Here is a 23,778-nt window from a genome sequence, read left to right as displayed (position 1 = left end):
TGCATTGTATGCATTGTCATTGTCACCCCCACCTTCTCCCGAATGTGGGTGGCAGTGGGGGGCTCGTCTCTTTTTGACAGACAGATCAGACGGATGAGCAGAGCGAGGCCACTGGCGAGAGGGGTGGAGTGCAGAACAGATTGGTTGTTTGTTCAGTGATTGTCTGAAACAGGCCACCAAGCTCTCCCATTTCCATTAGTTTGCCATTACATGGGGGTAGAACCACCTCTGTTACACTGGACAATTGTATGTAAATTGTTTGCATAATCTAAATATTATTATATGTGGTTGCTGCTTAATGGGGCCTTTGGATTTTCAACCTGTAAATTGATGTGCTCTGCATCCTGTTTTACCTACCTCTAATGTAGGCTACTGCAATTAAGCCTACCTGTAGAGCTGATATGCTACATTTTTGGGGGGTATAAAATATATGTTTAAATAAATCAAATACATACATTTAAAGCGAGGATTTACATTTTCAGGATGCAAAGTATAACTTATTTACAGTTGTTTCCAGTTATGCATGCATTGTAATCTTCACATCTTTCTCACACTGTTTGTGTGTACTGTAGCCTATATGCGTAGGCTATTCGCTAAGTGGGTGGACGGGTTACCAGAGGTCGAAGACGTGTTCAGAATTTAGCTGAAGCCTCTGGTAGGCCTACACCTTCACTCTCCTTCTGCTGTCCGTCCCTTTGTCCCTCTTAGTAACTGTTCGACCAATGGAGTGTTAACTTGCGCTTTCCTTGCTTGCTCATTGGCTTGATAGGAACACGCGGCTGCAAAAAATGGAAATACAGACACTTTGGCAACAGAGTTGAAGTAACACCGGTGTTCCATTGGTTCCCAAATCTGGAGCCTGCGTGTTGCACGGCATCTAAGCTCAGCAAACGATCTAGGGGAGGGATATACCACTTCACGCCGAAATAGGGGGAGTAATAAATGATGTCACTATATGCACGGCTTATATCGCTTTAATTCAACAACAACGTAGTAGAAAATAGACCCCTCCGTGTTGTACTATCTTTGTTATATCCTAGAAAAACTCCAAGTCTCACAAGTTGCAGCTTGCTGATGCTGAGATATTTTCTCCGTGCCTCGCTTTTGTATTCCGGTGCCCCTGTGTGTCTCTGAGAAAATGGTATGTGCGAGATGATGTGAAAGGTTGCCTGCTTGGTCTTCTTGCACTTAAAATGATGACTACTGTTTCATCGCGAAAGAGCGGAGTAGATAGTAGAGCTGGCATCTACTTTCTGTTCTGTAGGACTGTTAATTTTTTTTATTAATGTTTGATCAAGTAGCGCAAGGACAGAGAAGCCTGGTGCTTTGACATAGGCTACTCACAGAAGATATTCTGAAGCAGGAATTCAGATAGCAGACTGTTCAAGTTGAGCTGAGCAAACCACGGTAGCTTGTTAGGTAGATAGCTATATTAAACCAGTCAAAAGATTTTATACATTGGACATTCGTCCATGTCCTCGTTTTCTAGCAACCCGGAAAGACAGATTTGCTTGTCAGATAAGCTTGTCATACGACATTGAAGTCAGACAATGTACAATACAGTGTGGAATACGGAGAAAGAAGACAATGACTGGCGAGACGTGATGATGCCGTACTCAACAGAACTCATCTTTTACATTGAAATGGACCAACCACCAGGTACTTACTAGAGCGTATTATATTTTGTCTTATTTTCGTAAAGTTTCAAATGTTGTCTTGGATTCGCTGCCACAAACTTTTAAACACAGTCTAGCCTACGCTTGGCTCCGCGAAGGATCAAGACTCATGAGTTCATTAGCTGCAGTCCACTGTCCATTCTAGTCCCGCTAGCAGTATTTTTCCAGTGGCAGAAAAGTGAATGGCTCGATCATGAGACTCAGCCTCAGCTTTCTTTTACCCTTTTCCACATAGGCTACATGATGACTGGACTAACCATAGCGTCATTCCCAGTCCATTTAAAAAAACCCTCACGTTAAATTAAGCTATTTTCATACGTTTTGCGTGGTGTTGACATCAGTTTTACTTTGATTATTGTTAGCGTTAGACCCTAGGATGAGGATGGCTGACTGGTGCTGCAGAAGTTAGATGTAAGCACTGCTATTACCAGGGTGCCAGAGACCTATAGCTATTTAACTCGTAAGCAAGCATCTGCAACTGACATTATATAGTCTGTCCATAGCTTACATCTGAACTAGTTCTAAGTCATATTGAACTAACTGCACTGTCTTGTGTAGAATTTGTCATCTATGGGATGTAATGAATTGGTGAAACAGGGTTGCCTGATGGATGGTTCAGCGGTGCCTGATGCCTCTGTTGTAGCACTGTCGAAATTATCGGACAGTTTTGTTTATGCATTCACACGGAAAGGCATCAGATCAGGCAGACTTAGGAGGCATAATGTCAGTTCATTCATTTAGAAACCAGTTCCCCAGACGTAACGCCGTAGCACAGTGGATGGCTGCTGGGCTTTGTTCTCTCATTCCTATCCCGTCTGCGCCTCTGCACACACGCACAAACCTTTGCGCTGTCTTTAATGCATAGTAGCCTACTGAATATTGTCATATTTGTTGCTTTCCCGAAGTGAATGGCGTAGCCTAGGTCCAGTTCAGTTGGTTGGGGGATGGGTCCGACAGATATTTGAATACCTTGTGTTAAAGTCAAAGACAACCCTCCTCTGTTGATGCCTGATTGTGTCCTCTTAAATACATTCATCTGTCCGTGTCTGCACAGTGTACAACGAACCCGTAGCTTGATGTATTCATTTCACGAACTTGATCTGTTCTCAGAGAATTTTTAAGTATCATATTCACCCCCATCTAATTAATGTTGCAGCTGTAAAAGAGTGTAACACTAACTGTAGCCCGCAGCTGTGTTATTCTGTTTCTCTCTATATGCCTTACGTTCTTTTTACAGCTGTTGTAGAAAGTAACCTCTTTCTGTAGGCTAGTCGGATGGATGGTAGGGTACTGGGAAAACGGGATTTATTCTATTTTACATGCAATCTAGCCATGCAATGGTACATCTTTGAAAGTCGTCCTGGCTAAAGCGCTTTACACATGGATGCCTATAGGCAGTAGCCAGATCCTCTATGTTAGTAAAGTGGTGATTTTCTTTCTTTTTTTGTCAGTAGTCTTTCAGGGTGATGTCATTGACTAGAGAATGGGCTCTGTGTAGGAGGCACATAGACATGACAAAGGATCATTAATCAGGAGCTTTAGCTATCCCATAAATGAGCGACCGCTTTATGTGTGTGCATATAAGCATTTCTGCAAGGAAAAATATTCCTACCTTTATTTTAGACTCCATAGAGCCACTTTTTAGTGCATGTCACATGCCTTAGATGCATCGGACCATGCTTTACTTGGCAGAGAAATCTGACATAACAAGTTTGAAAGGCCTAATTTAGAGGCTTGAAAAGTGATCATTAATAACAAGGCTGTGTGTCTGGATTATGCGTTGCAATGCATGGTTGAAAAGAATGACAGGTGATGTCTCCTTGCAAAAGGTTCTTGTGGCTTAGGAAAGTCTACCAAAAACGTGCAGGCAGGCTACATGCTCCACAGTCCCCTAGTGCTAAACAGTCCCACTGCTTCATCAGCCTTCATGTTGATGGTGCGCACAACTGGCCAGGCAGAGAGCCTGATAAGATGCTGCACTAGCTGCAGGTGCTCAGGCAGCACGTTGACCCTGGTGTGGCACACAAAGCAGTAGGTTGGAGCAGGATTGGCAACAACACAGGGAGGCCCCCATAAGTGTGCATAAAGGTTTTATGAAGTGAACACTCCTTATGCTTTTTCATAGTCCCTCATTCATAGCCATCTTATTTTGTTTACACAGACACACACAAACACACGCCAGTGTTTCCCATACATTGACTTATTTGTGGCGGCCCACCACAATATCAACATTGACCACCACACAATGATTTTCCAGGTTGTACTAAATTGTGCTTAAATCTGGTTCGCATCATAACCACGCTGTGCTAATTTGTTAAGAACTGTTGTATAAGTTAATTCCGCAAACCAACCACCACAAATGGAATTCAATTCTGTGGGAGACACTGCACGCACATACGCATTTGTGTTATTGTCTTGTCTTAATATGACGCAAGCTGAGTTAGAGGACACACAACCATCTGGCCCTGAGTGACTGAGTGAGCGAGAGACCTGGTGGGAGATGGAGAGAGAAATGGATGAGCATCCCTGCAGCTGTTCATCAGAATATTTATTACAGAGGAATTGAGATGAGAGAGTGTGTGTGTGTGTGTGTGTGTGTGTGTGTGTGTGTGTGTTGCACATGCGAATTGGTAGTGTGTTTTCTCTGATGGCTTTGTATCCATCACATTGGTAGGAGCCACACAGGTGTTGTTAGTGCCCCAGGGGAAAGTTGGTCTGGGCGTATGCCCACCAGGAGGTTACTCCCAGCAGCCTGTGTGTGTGTGCACGGGGCACTGCTGGAGGAGGGGCTGGTGGCAGCGGTGGTGGTCAGATGAGAAATGGGCTGAATCTCTACCGCAGAATTCCACTGAATTTGTGGAAAAGTCAGAGTCTATTTTCATCCCCGTTGCTAAAATGGGGACATAATGGGCTGTGATGTCATGGAGTGGGTGTTCCTAAGGCTCTCTGGTGTCGTGAAACGTCCTGTGTCTTCTGGGCTCTGTGTTCGTCCCCACACACACACTGCGTCTCTGTGAGCCAGTGGAGGCTTTGTGGTCCATTCTGCGCTCAGGCTTCTTGTCCCCATAGGTGTGTGGGGGGGGGGGGGGTCTGTACTGCTCTGTACCGCTCTGTACTACTTGTGAGTCCTGGTGGCCTTCATGATGATGGGAAAGAGTGTTTTAGGGATGCTGCTCTCCTGTCTGTCGTGGCCCCTGGCCCCCCCACCCCGTCTGTGTCTTCTGTCCTCACTGCCCCAGATCATGAGGGAGACATGTTGAGTTGAGAACGGAAGTTCACTGACAATACATGCATCTGTTTGTTTCTCTTATTCCCTCTTTCTGTCTCTCTCTCTCTCCATTCAATCCATCTGATGGTGCCGCACGCTACCTTCCTCTGTGGTGCACGCAATCCGTGCACTCTTACACAATAGGAAATGACCCGCTGCTGCTGCGGGCGGTGCGTGTGTATGTGTGTTTGTGTGTCTGTGTGTTTTATTTTTCTAAAGCTTGCGCTGGTTTGGGGGAAGTGGGCCGTGAGGCGGGGGTTTTAATTTCCACACACAGAGATGTCCCCGCTCCTCGTCTGCCAGTGGTCCTGCTCCGGTGTGTGAGCTGGAGAGAGGGGGAGAAAGAGGCTGCAATCGCTCTCACTGAAGCCTGCGTGCAGACTCACTGACTTGATATATGATGGGGGTGGGTAGTGGGAGGGCTATAGCCTCCCCCACGCACCATTCCCAGAGGATTGTCTTTCTCTGCCTCCCCCTCCCTCCTTCCCTCCCTCTCCCTTTCTTCTCACTGCATCGTCAGAGACTGGAGGTGTGTGGCCGCCTCCTCTGCCCTCCCATTGGCCGCTGCTCTCTCCATTCAGAGCAGCGCGCAGGCAGATTTAGCTCCTGAGCGTCGCTCGCCGGCTCCTCAGTCTCACACAGGCAACTGGAGAGAGAGGAACAGAGGAGGAGAGGGAGGGAGGGAGATAGAGATAGAGAGAGAGAAGGAGAGAGAAAGAGAGAGAGAGGGGGAGAGAAAGAGAGAGAGAGAGAGAGGAGGAGTGGATTACGGACGGACAACAGGCAGGAAGTCCAGCTCCACATGCAGCTGAAAGAGAGTCCAGAAGAGGATGGTAGGACTGACACGTCTCTGCTTTTTCTGCTTTCTCTTTTTCAGCCTGTCTTTCTTTCCTTCTCTTTTTCAGCCTGTCTTTCTTTCCTTCTCTTTTTCAGTCCTCTCTTTCTCTGTGTCTTTGTTGTTGAGTCTTTGTTTCTTTCCTCCTTTTCTCTTTGCTGTCGCTCATGTGTGTGTCCTTCCTTATTCTCTGCCTTCTCTCTCCTCTTGGGCTTGGATTGGGACTGTGTACAAATAGGACTTCAGGCTCATGCCTCTTAATGTAAGCTGTTGGACATGTCCAGGCATACAAGTCAGTGCAGAGAGGGAATGTGTGTGTGTGTGTGTGTGTTTGTGTGTGCGTGCGTCTGTGAAGCCTTAGGCATGCAGTCAGTCTAGATACATCTGTTTAGAATGAATTAAACCCGAGGTACGCACTGACTGATGTGTGTGTGTCTGTGTTTCTGTGTGTGAGTGTTCGTTCGTTCTGTTCTGGTGTACAGCCTGGTGTGTGTGTGTGTGACAGTTCCCTGCTTTCTGAACACTGGGCTAGAGCTTGTCTTGGTTTGTGTTGATATGGTGTGTGAGTATGTGAATTCTCATGCTGTGGTGTCGGTCAGTCAGCTCCAGATCTTTAGTGCCTGTAGTTAGGGGCAGTACACCCATGGGGTCGAGGTGTCGGATGGAGTCTAGTGCCTCTGGGTTCTAGAGCTGTGGTCAGTGTAATGATCAGGAGAGGCTCAGTTCTGTCTCATGTGTTCATCTTCTCACACACACTCTCCACACATTTAGAGTGATTTTCATGAATTTCAAGTTTCCTGTATGCATTCAGAGTGTCATTTGTGTAATTATTATGCTAATACAGGATGTCCCATTCACTGTCATGTGGGCCGACATCCATGGGGATTTAAAGGGCTGGTGTCTTTTATAACGCTTTTTTTAATGTGGGCCATCGTATACGCACACACAGACTGACACACACACACACACACACACACACCACACACACACACACACACCACCACACACACACCGAATGTGAATGTTGAGTGACACTCTCATTCCTCTTTGCCACACGTCCATTCACATGCTAATACACAGTTAGTAAGGCACCCTAAGAGAGAGGGAGAGGGCGCAGTTGTGCTGGGGTTCCTTTGTTCCGTGCTGCTATGCTGCATGATGTTCTAGCAGTGCTCCGCTCTGTGACTTGTCTGTCCACATCGCTTATCTCCCAGCTAGCGGAGCACTGTTGTCCTGTCCAGGCTTACTGGCTTAACTAGTTAGGGCTTGCTGTGGAAGGGTTGTGTGTGTGTGTGTTTTGTTGTAGCTCCTTTGTGTTCAGTTGGTGGGTGCTAGGGAGCTCTACTGACAGAAGGCTGTGCGTGTCTCCTGTCCATTATCTTCCTCTTCACTCATTCCTCTCTTCTCTTTTACTCCACACTGTCCATCCTCCTTTCATCTCCCTCTCCTCTCTCCTCCCCCCACCATGTTCCTCCTCTCCTCTTCTCCATACTCTCATATGATTGGTTAATGTTGTTGAACACATACAGAGATGAAGAGGTGGACAGACAGACAGACAGGGAGAGTTAGCCTATATGACCTCTGTGACAGTTGGACAAGAAGTTTGAAGTTTGAGCCCCGTTCTTGCACCTGCCTTTAGTTTCTCCATGAAAGAGGAGAGGGAGAGAGAGAGAGAGAGAGAGAGAGAGAGAGAGAGAGAGAGAGAGAGAGAGAGAGAGAGAGAGAGGGTGAGGATTTGAGCTCCTATCTCTGTTGGAATGAGGGAGGGAGTGAGCGAGAGAGGAGGAGAGAGGAGGGGGAAGCCCACGCAGGCATTTCCCTTTTCTCTTGGCAGGCTGCTGCTCTGCTCCTGGGCTCCTCAATGGGGCTTTGTGACCAAGTGAAATGCATCAGCCCTCTCTCCTGGTGTGTGTGTGTGTAAATGTGTGCACTAAGTGTGTATTGTAGTGTTTGTCTCTAGATTTCCTTACATAGGCACTTGTTGCCGTCCCCATCTCTCTCTCTCTCTCTCTCTCTCTCTCTCTCTCTCTCTCTCTCTCTCTCTCTCTCTCTCTCTCTCTCTCTCTCTCTCTCTCTCTCTCCTAAAAGCTAAATGTTCCTTTTTCCTGCCACAGCTTCCTGCCACTTTTCCTCTCCTTGAATGTGAAAGGTGTATGTGTGTGTGTGCGAGCATGCTGTGGGCGTGCGTGTGTGTGTGTGTGTGTGCACTTGCAGGCGCACCTGCAGTGGGAGGGTGTGTGTGCGTCGGTCAGGAGGGTGCGCAGCTCTCACTGGTGGAGACGGCTCACCCCATTGCTGCCTCCTGTCTGTACAGTGACCTGCTGCCCCACCCCACGCTCACCCCCCTCACACACACACCCACACACACACACACACCCACACACACCCATGGCTTTCAGCAGCAGAGCCCTCCTGTGTCCGTCACTCAGTAAGTCAGCCAGCCGAACGCAACGGCTGCCTTTAATTAATGAGCCATCTGAAAGAAAACCATTCATGCCCTTTCCTGCTCCCTCTCCCTCCCTTCCTCCCTCCTTCCCTCCCTCTCTCCCTCACTATCTGTCTCTCTCTTTCTCCCCTCTTTGAAAAAGCTGCTGGGATATTAGCACAGTGTTGAGTCCACTTGACTTCAGATGCAGCTCTGTGAAGTTCTCACTAAGGAAAGTGTGCGTGTGTGTGTGTCTGAAGTTGAATGACTGATTTATGTTGTATCCCTTCTCTGTTGTTGGCACTGGTTGGCTGGACCCTGGGTGGCCCTTTTTGTCCAAGGGTCTGGTCCTGGTCAGTTTGCCTGGTCATGGTCCTACACTGTATGATTATGGTGAACTCAACCCCTTCTGTGTTGTCTTCTTTGGGATGTGAACATGCAGTTGAGGCTGTATACATGACTGGGATGGGGGGCGAGGGTGACTGGTTCAGGGGGAGTACTGCCACACACACACACACACACACACACACACACATACTGCTACTTCTGTGCCCTCTCCTCTTTTTGCTGCACCTTGCTTGGCTTAGAAAGGTTTACTGAAGTCTCTTAACCACCCCAACCCCCCACCCCATCCCACACACAGACACACACACACACACACACACACAGACACACTCAATCTTACCACCTCAGCAGTGCTGGGCAGGAAGCGGTTTATTTATCTGCCAGCTGAGCCGAGGCTCTGGAGGAGAAATATGGTAGCCCAGTGTACCGCCAGCTGAGGGGACAAGCTACTGTTGGCACACACACACACACCCCCACACACACACACACACACACACCCCCACAATCACACTCGCCAAGTGAAACCACAACAGCATCAACATCTTCTTTCTATTCCTGTCAGCTGTTGTGTCAGCAGCATGATCTTTTTTTCTTGAATGTTTATACAGCAAATAGAGGTGACACCACACTGAACACGTCCGCAAGTCAGGAGACAGCCTCTCAGCACACGCTTACACACACACACAGAGTTTTCAACTCCGTCTACACACCCATACATGGGAAGAGGATGACATTGTGTGTGTGATGACCTCCTTTTGAGCTGTGTGTGTGTGTACTCTCTTGCTTTTAGTTTGTAAATGTATTATAGAAAGTGGATGCGTGTGTGTGTGTGTGTGTGTGTGTGTGTGCTTGTGCATTAGGGATTGTGTGTGTGTGTGTGTATGTGAGAGAGGTGGTGTGCGGTGTCCTCGAGTGGTGGAATTGGGGATTTCCAGCTCAGCAGGAGGCTGGGCTGGATGTCTCCTCTAATCGGGCTGACCAGTGCTCTCGCCCCCCCTCCACTTCCTGTGAGCCCAAACCCCCACCTCCACCTCCACCCTCCCCGTCACGTCATGCCACACGCCAGTCACGTCCTGTCACACGCCACAGCACAGCGCCGCAATCACACATCTGGCCTTATGTTTCTTGTTTACTAGCTCATCTGCAACACATCCACTTTCAGAGACATACTGCTGTCTGTGTGTGTGCGTGTGTGTGTGTGGAAACAGGCAGGAGAAATCAGGATATCTTAAGAATGCCTCTGGAGCAGTCATGTGATGGAACATCAAAAGACTGAATTCTCCCTCTCTCTTTCTCTTTCTCTCTCTTTCTCTCTCTCTCTCTCTCAGCTCTTCCTCCCAAGCCGGCCAAGCCCATGACGCCGGTGAGCAGTAACGGGGTGAAGGAGGGCGCCAGCCAATCGCTACAGGAGGCCGAATGGTACTGGGGAGACATATCGAGGTGAGACCCCTGACACACACACACATACATACACATACACTAAAGATGTTATTGCTGCGTAGGTGGTGTTAAAAGACTGAAAGCACAATGCGCCCATCCAGAAGTTTTTTTTTTTTTTTTTTGGATCAGGTGTTTCTTACAGCACCCTCTTGAGCTCCTTAAAACCACTCACTTCACATTCTTCACTTTGAGCTTTTGCACCAGGGCCTTGGGTACACAAACCCCCTCTTTTAGCCTCCATGCTCAGCCGCAGACTGAAGGCCTTCTCTCAGCTCATCAAAGCTCAGGAGGCCATTTAGGGTGACCCCTTTTAAGAGGCAGCTGCTCATCAAGCAATTTCCTCTCCCGAAAAGCCTCTCCCTGTCCCTCATACTGGCCATGAAAGCCTGCTAGTGAACTTCTCCCTTTCGATCTCTCCCTCCCTCCCTCGTTCTCTCCCTCCCTCCCTCGTTCTCTCTCACTCGCTCGCTTACCCCCACAGGCATGACTGTCTGGCAGCTGCTCTAGATTAACAAGATGGGGGGAGTATAGGGCAGAACAAATAGAGAGGGAGAAAAAAAGAGAGAGAGGCAGAGGGAGAAAAATCCTGGGATGGTACAGCCTGATTTCAACACCCTTTTTAACAGATTAAAGTGCCCAGTCTGACCCATTTGAGGTCTTTGTGTGTGTGTGTGTGCGTGTGTGTGTGTGAGAGAGAATTTGCACACGTTTGTGTGTGTGTGAAGCTCAGACACCGGCTAAAGCTGCTCAAAGGCATCTGGAGTGTCCAGAGAGTGCACACACACACACACACACACACAAAACTTGCACATGCATTCACGCGTCTGCACACGCATGCACACGTGCATGCCTTCACACACACTCTCCTGTCAGGCCTCAAGAAATGAGGCGCCCCTCAAGACCTCTTGCAGTCATGCGAGTAGCCAGACTGGGGCAAGCAACACAATAGCAGGTTCACTCAACCAGCAGCTTCATGCTGAAACCTCAGTGGTCTACACCAAATTGGCACTCACAGCCAGAAAATGTGTAGTGTACTATATAATCATGAGTACAGTATACTATGTAAAATGTGTACTAAGCACAATGCCCAGCCCTGATGGGGTGTGTGTGTGTGTGCTGCTGTGGGCTGCACGTCTAGCAGGCTGGAGCCTGGCGTGGCGTCTGCAGTTTTGGCTCGGCTTGACTTTCACGCTCTGATTGCTCACATGATTCAGCGGCCTTTTATGTGTGCGCTCCAACTAGGGCAGCTACCCCCCCTCGCGTTGAGTCGGAAGTACCTAGCCAAAGCGTCGATGGGGATTTTTGGGAAGGGTGTGAAGTTTGCCCCTATTCCCAGTGCTTCAGTGCTGCCTGGAGGGGCGTCTGTCTGCCTGCCTCTCTCTCTCAGCCTCAGGTGCATCATGGGAGATGGTGCAGAAGCAGCGCTGTGTCATCGCCTGCTCTCCTCTCCTTCCTCTCTTCCTCGCTCCCTCGCTCTCCTCAGCCTGAGGCTAAATATAGGTCAGCCACAGGGAGGTCAGCTGAGCAGAGAGGCCAGGAAGTGCAAGAGCAAGGAAAGAGGGAGAGGAGAAGAGTGTGTGTCTGAGGAATAGAGAGAGGGAGAAGGAAAGAGAGAGAGAGAGGGAGAGGGCAAGGGAAGAGAAGGGAGGCAGAGAGAGGAGTTTGAGCAGACTGGAGAACACATGTGGGCCAAGTTGCTCTGGCAGACAGTGTGACCCAGCACATCATCAGCAGCAGCAGGAAGAGGAGGAGGAGGAGGAGTGGAGAGGGTCTGTGGAGGAGTGGAGAGGGTCTGTCTGCTCCTCGGACTCACAAGGCTAGGGCAGGGAGGGGGGGACTGGCCTCAGGGGTCAGTGCCCTTGGACAGTGGGTGCTTGCACTAAGCTTGCCTGGAGTGTGTGTGTGTGTGTGTGTGGGGGTGTGTGTGTGTGTGTCTGCGCTAGATGGACGGGGCTTTAACATCCATCCCAGAGCATCCCCAGCCTAGACGGCTACAGCAGACTGTGTGGTCACAGGCCAGTGGCTGCTCCTCCAGCCACCCCAAACACAGACGTCTCGTGTGTGTGTGTGTGTGTGTGTGTGTGTGGAGACCAGTCTTTTGTTTCTTACCTCTACCTGCTAATTACTCTGTGACTTCACTTTGTCTGCCATCTGTGCACTGACCCAGTCTTTCCCTCTTTCTCTCTCCCTCCCTCTCTTCTCTCTCTCTCTTCTCTCTCTCTCCACCCGTCTGTAGGGAAGAGGTGAATGATAAGCTGAGAGACATGCCAGATGGGACCTTCCTGGTGCGGGACGCCTCCACTAAAATGCAGGGTGACTACACGCTAACACTGAGGTATGCCTCTTTCACAGGCCATACAGTACGTTACACACTAGACTCAGGACTACTCTTTTCCATATTTATTCTCTACCGTTTCTGAACGGTGCTTACTGTAACTGTCCACCCAACTGACCTGTCCTGCTCTGGCCCACAGGAAAGGTGGGAACAACAAGCTGATTAAGATCTACCACCGCGATGGGAAATACGGCTTCTCGGACCCGCTGACCTTCAGCTCCGTGGTGGAGCTCATCAGTCACTACAGACACGAGTCCCTGGCCCAGTACAACACCAAGCTAGACGTCAAGCTCATGTACCCCATCTCCAGATTCCAGCAGGTATGCACACACACACACACACACACACACACACACCTCCTCCTCCTCAGGTTTCTCTCCCTCCCTCCTCCATTCATCCTTCCTTCCAAACGAGGGAACGCTGAGGCAGCAGGTTCATGTGGAATAAAACACAGTCTGTCACTCAGAGCCACAGCCTTGTGCACATGCACTTGAACACACTCTCTCTGTCTCACACACACAACCACAACCCCCCCACACACACACACACACACACACACACACACACACACACACACACCAACCCCACACACACACACACACACACACACACACACACACACACACAACCACATTCACACATACAGACAGGGAGAATAAATAATCACATGTATCCACACTGCAGTGGTTTTTTCTTTTTCCCTCATTCCGCTCCGAGCGCTGCTGGCATCTGTCCCACGCACTCAGGTGTTCATTATTCAGAGACACGCGCACACACACACACACACACACACACACACACACACCAGAAGAAACCCCACTGCTTAGGGGACCTGCACTCTTATTAATGATTCCTGGAAAAAAAATATCCCCGCACTGTAAGCAAAATCTATGGCACCGTGAGCAGTTTTCCTCAACCCCGTACATCATGGTTCTCAGCGGTGAATATCAATAACCCCCTTCGCTCTGCCTCCCCCCCCCTCTCCAGGACCAGCTGGTGAAGGAGGACAACATTGATGCTGTGGGGAAGAAACTGCAGGAGTATCACAATCAGTATCAGGAGAAGAGTAAAGAGTACGACCGGCTGTACGAGGAGTACACCAAAACCTCACAGGTACAGAGCAAACCCTCATCGCACCGCACCGGACCGCAACGCACTGCAACACACTGCAACACACACCTCTGTGTTAGAGTGCTATGGCTTCACGGCACGGGAGTCATTTGCTTTGTCCTCTTGCCTCTCTCTCTACAGGAGATTCAGATGAAGCGGACGGCCATCGAGGCCTTTAACGAGACCATCAAGATCTTTGAGGAGCAGTGCCATACGCAGGAGCGCTACAGCAAAGAGTACATCGAGCGCTTCCGCCGTGAGGGCAACGACAAGGAGATCGAGCGGTGAGTGACCACTCCACTAACAGGACACAGGATGGATGCTGTGTCGGTTGGATTAGGATGCCATTGCTCAGTAGCATCTAAGGCATGTGCCAATCAATTCGTTGTTAGTGGTTAGTGCGGGTTTCAGTGCTGACCTCTCCTCTGTCCATCATGGTGCTCCAGGATCATGATGAACTACGAGAAGCTGAAGTCTCGGCTGGGAGAGATCCACGACAGTAAGATCCGGCTGGAGCAGGACCTGAAGACCCAGGCCATGGATAACCGCGAGACCGACAAGAAGATGAACAGCCTGAAACCAGACCTCATACAACTACGCAAGATCAGGGACCAGTACCTTGTGTGAGTGTGGGCCCCGGGGCTGGGGTCCTGGGGAGTGGGGGTAGGGTTTGGACTATGGGGCTCTGGGAATGAATATTTAGACATGTATCACTGTAGTGGCTGTAATGAGTGTGGCTAGTGTGATTTGTCCTGTAGTATGTGGTGTGTGTGTGTGTGTGTGTGTGTGTGTGTGTGTGTCCACACGTATCAATAGTAATTTTCCTTGTTCCCCTCCCCTCTCTCTCTTTCTCCTGATGCAGCTGGCTCAATCACAAAGGTGTGCGTCAGAAACGAATTAACGACTGGCTGGGGATCAAGAATGAGAACACAGACGAGTGAGTTGATTTACTGGGGGGGCTTTTCTTTTAGCCCACAGGGCTGCACATTGAGGCCTCAGGACCACACACTCTACAGCACATCAGGGCCCACCACAACCCACACACACACACACAGAGAGAGAGATCAGTAGCCACACACTACATACTCTACATAACACAGAATGAGGACACACCACACTATTCTCACTATGCACACACACTGGGAAATGTACCCGGCACTCTTCAGCACACACACTCAGGAACACAGCTCTCCACACATCCAGCACACACTGCATATCTCCCAGCAAAGCTGGCTCATGTTGTCACAGTGTCGAAAGCAAACCTGTTATCCCTGTATCCACTTGATCTAGCCATGGCTAATCTGCATAGGTGTACCTAGGTGCATTAAGGTGTACAACCTGTTCTGTGTGTTAACACCTGTGCCCTATCCTGTGTGCAGTGCCTACTTTGTGAGCGAGGAGGACGAGAACCTGCCCCACTACGACGAGAAGAGCTGGTTCGTTGGGGACCTGAACCGCACGCAGGCCGAGGATCTGTTACTGGGGAAACCAGACGGAGCCTTCCTGATCCGCGAGAGCAGCAAGAAGGGCTGCTACGCCTGCTCTGTCGTGTGAGTAGTCACCTCCAACGCCACTCCTACTGGAGCACCTAGACACTGGAGAAACCTACTGCACTAATAACCTAGTCCTAATGCACTGATAACCTAGTCCTAATGCACTGATAACCTAGTCCTACTGCACTAATAACCTAGTCCTAATGCACTGATAACCTAGTCCTAATGCAGTGTACTGCACTGTTTTATTTTCATCATCACTGTATAATCCATTAAGTGTATAGAAATCTAACTTTGTCTGTCTGTCTGTGTGCAGTGTGGACGGCGAGGTGAAGCATTGTGTGATCTACAGCACGCCGCGGGGCTACGGTTTCGCCGAGCCCTACAACCTGTACAGCAGCCTGAAGGAGCTGGTGCTGCACTACCACCAGACGTCTCTGGTCCAGCACAACGACTCGCTCAACGTGCGCCTCGCCTACCCTGTGTATGCACAGATGCCCTCCACGACAACACGCAGATGAAGCCTCCCTCCTGCCCAAACTTACCCCCCCCCCCCCCCCTTCCCCCACCGGCCCGCACGCACCTACACCCAGAGCGGGGGTGCAGGGGGCCCCTCTAACCGCCCTAGGAGGGAGGCCGAGAGAAAGAAACTCAGAACACTTGCTGCGACACACACGTTAGCCACCTTGGAGTTATATATTTTTACGAGAACAATTTTTTTCGGAGGGCATTCTTTATAAAGACTGCTTGATTTGCACAAGGAGAAAAGTTTAAAAAAAGTTTTAAATGTTTGTGAATGTGAAAAAAACAAAAGGACACAGAAGACCCGAGTTCAGGTTGTTACACCCCACACCCCACCCCACCCCACCCCTCACCCCACCCCCGCTGCTACCTAAACTCCAGCTGGGACTTTTTTTTTTGTCTTTCTTTTTTTCTTTGCTTTCTTATAAATCACTCCTTTTTCCGCGTGGTTTGTTTTCTCTACATATATGCTTTCTGTCTTCTCCTCTGTCATATTCATGCCTTTTGTTTTGATTTGCTCTGCCTGCTCTCCAGTTTGCTAAGATGGAAAGAGAGGATAGCATCAGCTCAGTCTTCTGTTTGTCGCTTGTCATTTATTTCCCTTCTCATTCCTGCTCTCCTTTTGTTGTTGTTTTTTTAAAGAACAGAATAATGAAGCAAAACAAATGTAGCAAATGGAAGCCTGCCACATTCCCCCAGACGACTCCCAGGTGGGGAGGGGAAAGTGGCAGGTGGGGGCGGGGGAGGGTGGGGGTTTGATAAGAGAGCGAGTGGGCACAAGAAAAAGACTGTTTTATAGTCTTAAAGGTGAGGTGGGAAGAGAAGGCTGTTTTTCTACACAGTTCTGACCTTAGTGTTGGGGTTCTTTGTCCGCTTGCTGGATCCTTCTAGTTTGGGTTTGTCTTGGTGCATTGGTTTGATGCAGCATAGAAGACGATGTTACAGTCCAGTACAGAGACCAAAGTTTGCGTGGGAGTGGGGTGGGGGGCAGAGTTGTCCACCAAGTTTTTTTTGTTTGTTTTGTTTTACTTTGTTTGCTTTTTGACATGGTTGTAGCTTTTTATTACCTAGAATCTTTTAATACTTTTCATGGGGGAAAGCGAAAGCTAGCTTAATGCTAACAGTCACATGCTGACACTCACTCTGAAGCTTGCTTTGAGTTAGATGGGAGACACAGAGGTGACAGCCCAATCTTGAAAGCACTTATTTAACAGCGTCTTATTTATAAGCATGCCAGTTGCAGCATTTGGGCATCCCCACCCCAAAAAGAAAAACCTCCCTGGCCTAGCAAGTGAAGGAACTCGCTGAAATCCTCTTGTAGGAGAGACTTTTATTTAGCTTTTCCAAGTGTCCATATATGCTAATGTCTGTTTCCAGGAAGAATTCCTGGACTAGTATGTATCCCTAACGACTGAGTAACTTTGAAATCCTCAGTGCAGTGTACATGGCCGGTTTAAAGGTTCAGCACGTGAAGGAGACTTGAGTGCTTTTTCGAACACAGAAACTAAGGAAAAAAACTTGAAGCTACAGTCCAGCAGGTGTTAGGTGTCTGGCCCAGACATGCTCCGTGGCACAGACACCTAGATAATCATTTACCCCCCACACACTTTTATTTAGTTCTTCAACAGAAACGACTCCAGCTTTTTTGTCTCGTACTGGTGCTTGACTTTTGTAACCAGTGACCACGTTTAGTTTTGGCTGCCTGTTGAAAGATTTTTTTTTAAAAATGTCACACAATAAAACTTTTTAAAAACTGAACAAACTCAAAAATTATCACCTGCTCAGTGTACATTTTTTCCATCATGCTTGCGTTGAACTGACCCCTCTGTCTTTTTTGCTGCTGGCTGCTGGGCCTGGCTTCTCTACCACCAGCCATTAGTCCCCCACTCGGTGGCTCTGCTGGGCTCTCTCTCTTTTTTCTTTTCTTCACTCTGCTCTCTGATCTCTCCATTCAGATGATCTGCAGACAGTCCCAAGTAGCATTTAACAGCCACAGTCATGCACTCTCAACCCCAACCCATCTCTCAGGTGGTGTGTGTGTGTGTGTGTGTGAGCTTGCTGCATGTGGTCAGCACGGCTTTCACTGTCGGGATCTGGTCTCAGACGTCTCAGACACTGGACCTGAGCACAGACTGCACAGACACACACACACACACACACACACACACACAGACTGCTTACGGGCTCACACCACACCCATCAACCACAGGCTCCTCATTAGCAGCAGCAGCCAGTGGGGGAGGAAGAGTGGGGGAGGGGAGGGAGGGGTGTTGTGTGGGATGAATCAGCTTGGACTGTACAGTATGTTCAGGAGCCAGCTGATGTGTGCGTTGGCCTTTCATGCCCCTAGTCACCCGCCACCACCCCTAGCACCACCAGCGCTCCACCCCTGGCTCGTGGTGGTGAGATAAGCCAGACGTGTAGTGGGGGAGGGTGGAGCGCAGCACCTTCCCATACCCACAGCCTCTGATGGAAAGCACATGCCAGAGCAGCATGTGACCAGCCTGTCCGTGGGCCAGACGGCTCCGCCTGGAAGATCTCTCTGCTGTTTCTTTTCCCTCCGCCTGGAAGATCTCTCTGCTCTGCTGTTTCTTTTCCCTCCTCCCTCCGTTTCCTTTTCTCCTCTCCACTTGTGTTTCTCCCTCGCTGCACCGCGGGCGGCTGAGTCAGGCCTTTTTTGTTCCCCTTCACTAACTTTGTTGGGATGGTTGCGGGGCATGAGGTGTGTTTGTGTGTATAAACAGGTGGTAATCTGATTGAAGGGAGCTTTTGTCTCCTGAATGCGCACGTCTCTTCGCTCACTGCTGCGCTGGTTCAAACGTGAGCACTAGCCAGCAGTCAGTCAGGGGGGGTTTGTTTTTTCGTTTTTCTTTTTGAAGCAAGTCGGTTTGTAAGCTCACTCACATGGTCGTCTGTGGCCATGCTGAGACGGATACTTTGGTACTCTACCTGATACAGGTGGACTTCAGGCGCCTGCCACACATTGAACAGGCCTCATCACAGTGTTGGCTATCGACCAAGCTGGTGGAACTCCAGCACTCAAAACCAGCGGACAATAACTCCCAAGTTCAGTACCCTTCACTCCTGTGTGACTGCTGGAGCAGGTTAACACTTTTTAGAACACTTTTTTGTTTTTTCTTGATTTTGTTTTATGATGATTATTGTTTTAAAACTAGGGCCTCAGAAAGGGTCCTCTCTTGAACTATACTTGAACTATTGCATTTCTCACTGTTGAATGTCTTTGTATTGCTTATACATACATATATGAAAGAGAAAGAGATCCTCTTTGTTCTATGGTCAAAGCAGGTTAGGCTTTTTAAAAAATATATATATAGAAGATAAGAAAAGTTGTTTGAAGACATGGAATTCTTGTATTTGCTTCCTTGTGAGGAAGAAAGGAGAATTTTTTTCATTCTCCTTGTTAAACCCTGGAGACTTAAATCGGGAGAATTTTGGAAGAGTGTCCTTTCATTCTTCTGAGGCTGTCTTGATCCTGCGTCCTGATGCATTTGAGTTGAGACGACTCTCTTCACTTCACCATAACTGTTTTCTTCTCTGAAATCACCCTTTGTGTCCCCTCTCTTGTCATGTCACCTTCGTCATCGAGACCAAAGAATTTAGTTTGGACCCATTTTAAATCCCAAGCAACAGAAGTTTCAAAGGGACCCACTTAGATTCATGCTATTCTTTTCATTGCCTTGTTTCCATGAGAACTCAGCACATTGATGTCATAGGTGTACAGTTGTTACAGTTTTGTACCCCTTTGCTTATGTGTTCTTAGTAGTGAACTAATATTGACAAACAAAAAGAAAAAGAACTAAAGATGACATTCTTATTATTTGTCACAATAAAGTTATGATTGGAAGATTACTTTTTCTCTAATTTAGATTTCTTTCCACACCAGGTAGACACTCTTGTGAGATTTCCATTCAGATATCCTGGCTGAGGTTGTTAGTGGAGATGACTTGTAGGTCTCCTGTATATGTATATGGCATCAGCCATCTTTCCCGGCTGGGTCGTCCTCACAGGGTAGCCGAGAGATTTTTAACTGCATCAGCCACTTGAAAGCGTTTTCAGCATATTTTGAGTGCCATTGGTATTATAACTTTTTATTTTCTTTTGCCACCATCTGTCCACTCCTATTTGATCTGTATTTCATCTAACATCATTTCAGAATCCCAGCAGTCCAACCTGTAGAGATATTAAAGTCTTTATTTGCACACTCTGATCTAGCTGGAGACATTGTTGCCATTTCTTGCTGCTTTGGATTTTTTTTAAGCCCTCCAACCCCAACACGTCATTTTTGTGCTATGTCTTCAACAGAAATGAGATTGTCATTCTCTGGGGATAAAAAGCAGGGTGCTTTGTAAAAAAACAAACTTCTTGTCCCACTCCATAAAAGCATGCAATTCTCCCAGTTTAGTCTTCTACACACAAACAGACACAAACAGCCGTCAGGTTTCAGGGACAAAGAGTGTAGCGTCTGGGCTTTGTATACAAGTGTGTTTACAAGAGAAAACTACATGTGTTTTCTTTTTTCTTTTTATTCAGTTGAGGGATTGGGAAAAGGAGATACAAAAAGAACCAAGAAAAAGCTAAAATATGGTGCATTTAGAATCTCAAGGGTTTTGAACACAAACCAAAACTTCTTTCTTTTTCCTCTCCAAATGTCACCATGTGTCACCCTGAGTCAGTGTAAGAGAAGGCTCAAAACTCAAATGGCTGTGTTTCTCTGCTAAGAGGAGGTGATTGGAAAGGTTTTGTTTTTTATTTTGTTTTTCTTCAGGACTGTTAAATAGCAATGTCTGTTCTCCTGGCTCATGTGCAACGTTTCTGCAAAGTTTTATTTGCAGTCTGGTTTGAATATATATATATATATATATATGTGGCAATTCTCACCAAACCGGGAGTCTCACAGAGCTCTGAACCCCAGCACAGCTTCATATGGAGTAAAGCTTTGTATAAGGATTCAAATTTAAAACTCAAACTTATACATAAAAAATGTTTAAAAAAAATAAAAAAAGTTTAAAAAAATCAAATAAAATAATAATAAATAAAAATGGTATCACACTCTCCCCTCCCCTTTTGGCATAGGTACAAACCCAGCATGCTTCTTTGGTACTCTTGACTGTTGTTTTTTTGTGTATAAAAGAAAAATATGAAAAAAAGGTGTTTTGAATAAAGCAAAACTGTTATTTGTCTGTTTATGGTGTATTCCAAACTGACTTAAGTATAGCTGATTTTTTAAAAAGCACTCACAACAGCTTTTTCCTGCAACAACCTAGAGAAGCCTGTCTGAGGCGGCAGCCACGAGAAGCGTGACTCCGTCCTCTAAAATACTGAGAAAGAGGTGTGACAGGTGAGCAATACACACACAGAAACACAATGAATGTTTGGCCTCACATCTCCATTTTCATGTTGTGTGAATCTCTCTTTTTTTTTTTTTTGGGCCGGTTTTGAATGTGTGTCGGAAACAGTGTTCACATCACGACCACTATCTTCAGCTATCGACTAACACCAGCACTCAGTATTTTGGTTTACCACAGCCACAAAAAAGTCCAAAACATTTAACCAAGACTTGTGAGCAATAAAGTCACTCGTGTCCCATTCAGCTGATTGGACTGAAATATCTCACAAACGTGCTTCCTGGCTTCAATAACCCCTGGCCCTGTCACATCCCACCACCACCTGTCTGTGATGCAGGGCTCTGGTGACGGACTGTGTTTGGGGAATCCTCTTTCTCAGTATTTCCACAAACTCACCCCTGCTTCAGGCTTGTAGGTATCCTTCAGTTACCATTTTGACATCACAGGACAATATTTTGTTGTATCTGTTCCAATAGTTTGTATTGGTTGTAGAATCTCCATTTGTCATGAACTACAGTATGTTCAGTGGAACTTCACAATTATCCGTTTCTCTCGCAGAAATAAAGAAATATTTTGTTCAAACTTTTCTCTGTGTCTGGATATTTCATATGGTCATGTTGTGCTGGCTCAATACGTCAGTCAAGAGATGTTCAAATGGATTCTTGTCACTGTCCTCCTGTCAACCTCATAGTCCAGCAAAGGCCATTTAAGGACACATTCTTAAATTTTTGGGCTTTTCATCCGATGCAGTTTCTTTTTTTATCCCTTCCTACAGTTCTTCTTAGCTCAGAATTAGACATCGCTGGCCCCAGCCGTGGCACAACAGGCTGGGGCACCTGCACCGTACGCCGGCGACCCGGGTTCAATTCCCGCCCCGCGGTCCTTTCCGGATCCCACCCCGACTCTCTCTCCCACTCACTTCCTGTCAATCTCCACTGTCCTATCCAATTAAAGGCATAAAAAGCCCAAAAAAAAGAAAAGAAAAAAAAGAATGAGACGTCCCCCTGCACTCTGTCTAGCCTTTTTTCAACAGCCTCCCCATTTTGGAGATCCATAATTAAGGGCAGCAGGAGCAGCCAGGGCCGTGGTAATTATGCCAGCCTCGTATAACACTGGAGCCGCTGAAGCGTGGAGCTTTGTGAGCCATTTGAAATGTTTTACTCCCCAGTGATGTATGCCCATCAGTTTAAGTCACCCTTTCCCCATTTATGCCACAATTTGTGCACACTCTATAGACTCCACATTGTCCTTCACTCACTACCTCACTTACTGACTTTTTTATCTGTCAGTGTAGGAGTTATGTCTGCCCCTCCTTCTCTCCTGGACAGACACACAGAGCTCTTCAGCCACTTAAGATGTTACTTGTCATGGTCCATGCAATAGACACTGCTATATATGGCCCCAAAGCTATGTTTGATTGAGGTGTCACAGCTGCCAGTGGTCTCCAGAGGACTTTAGTTGTAATAATTGTGAATTTGTCCTTTGTGAATTCTGATTTCAGTTATGACTAAATTATCATTTATAGAAGTTATTGTTGATATGGGGAATGAGAGGTAGTGAAATTCATTTTATTTTATGTTATTGTAAATATCCATGAACATAATACAGTAGGCTATGTTACTGTATAGCACCAAGGAGAGTGTTTTGTACAATTATTCTCCTTTTGACAAATAAAATCTCACTGTTTCCATTCATTTCATCTGTCAAAAAAGTCTGACAAGGACAAAATGCCAAGTGGTTACATAAGAGGCTCACCGGGACTCAAATATTTGAGCTTGTGTGGGCACCAATGTGTGCAGCAGCCGTCTGCTCTGCTCTGCTCTGCTGTGCTCACTGTTTCCAGGGCGATGAGCAGGCAGGGTGTCTGTGTCTTTGCAGACAGGGCAGCGCAGAGCCACGGGACCGTGAAGCACATGGCAGATTGGCTGGAGTCTGAGCACCAGATCAGATAAGGGAGAAATCAGGGGGGTTGGAGGGGGAAATGAAGAGATAAGGGAGGTGCTGTTGTTTTTGTTGTTGATGATGATGGGCAGCAGGGTCCTTTCATTTCAATATGATTCGCTTTGCTTTACCTAAATGTATTGCTTGTGTGTGTGTGTGTGTGTGTTTTAATGAGTGTTGCATCATTAGTCTGTATGTGTGCAAGCACTAGTAGATTCTGTTGATGCGTATGTGTTATTTTGGGTTGGTGTGTGTGTGTGTGTTCTAAATAAATTAGAGCCAGATTGAAAGAATAATAAAGTGATAATGAGCTTGCCGCCACCCTAGTGTGCCAACCCTGGGCAAGGCTTGGCAAAAATGTACCACCCCATAATAAGTCTTCGACATTAAATCACAAACACAGCCAGAGCCAGGTCTGTTAAAACCACACAGTGAGAGAGGAAGGAAAAGAGAGAGAGAAGGGAGAGAAAGAGAGGGACAGAGAAGGACAGACAGACGAGACAAAGAGAGAGCAGCAGGGTAGGAGTGAGGGAGAAAGAGGAAGGGAGAGAGTGAGGGAGCCGTAGCCAGGGACACTCGAAATCAAATATCCAATCAGGTCCCTTAGAGCACATCTGAGTACTGACACACAGGGATGAGATTAAAGGTGAAATGTTAGTGTAAGGTTTAGAAATCATCTGAGGCATAGAAGAATATTTCAAGTCCAAACATTTCAAGAACAAAGAGGTTTAGTGTACAGTAAACGCCTAGTTTGACTGGAAATAAAAACAAAGGCAAAGCAAAGACTACACAAAGCTTGATAAAACAAACAGTGAGTGGTGTTCGTGACACCATGGTTGTTTGTGCACGTGCAGTGATATCAACCGCTGCGATCCTGTCATCTTTTCTGTCTGGAGGACACTGCTCTTTAGGGGCGTCCATCTGTCCTGCTGTCCTTCTGCAAACCGTACGGACACTTCCTTATATCAGTGATATCTCTGTACTCTGGCTTCTATCTGCTTGTTCTCTCACACTGCTATTAC

General features: G+C 47.4%; 1 protein-coding gene across 5 annotated transcripts in view; it reads left to right on the top strand.

The window, feature by feature from the left end:
• Window positions 1–16,173, top strand: part of pik3r3b (phosphoinositide-3-kinase, regulatory subunit 3b (gamma)) — a 163,742-nt gene extending 147,569 nt beyond the window's left edge. For 3 of the 5 annotated variants that reach the window (XM_048251671.1, XM_048251670.1, XM_048251673.1), the window contains 9 exons: window positions 9,878–9,989; window positions 12,226–12,324; window positions 12,464–12,644; window positions 13,312–13,437; window positions 13,576–13,718; window positions 13,881–14,057; window positions 14,297–14,371; window positions 14,814–14,984; window positions 15,244–16,173. In XM_048251671.1, coding sequence (XP_048107628.1) covers window positions 9,878–9,989; window positions 12,226–12,324; window positions 12,464–12,644; window positions 13,312–13,437; window positions 13,576–13,718; window positions 13,881–14,057; window positions 14,297–14,371; window positions 14,814–14,984; window positions 15,244–15,448 — 1,289 coding nt within the window. In that variant the 3' untranslated portion in view covers window positions 15,449–16,173. Of the gene's footprint in view, window positions 1–1,061; window positions 1,660–5,606; window positions 5,778–9,877; window positions 9,990–12,225; window positions 12,325–12,463; window positions 12,645–13,311; window positions 13,438–13,575; window positions 13,719–13,880; window positions 14,058–14,296; window positions 14,372–14,813; window positions 14,985–15,243 lie in introns of those variants that run through there. The other 2 variants (XM_048251672.1, XM_048251674.1) reach the window with 2 other exon arrangements.
• Window positions 16,174–23,778: the final 7,605 nt, after the last annotated feature.

The sequence above is a fragment of the Alosa alosa genome, chromosome 9, assembly GCF_017589495.1.
Source record: "Alosa alosa isolate M-15738 ecotype Scorff River chromosome 9, AALO_Geno_1.1, whole genome shotgun sequence".
NCBI classification, from domain to species: domain Eukaryota; kingdom Metazoa; phylum Chordata; class Actinopteri; order Clupeiformes; family Clupeidae; genus Alosa; species Alosa alosa.
The sequence above is the reverse complement of the archived record's forward strand: the minus strand, read 5'-3'. Positions and strand labels throughout refer to the sequence as shown.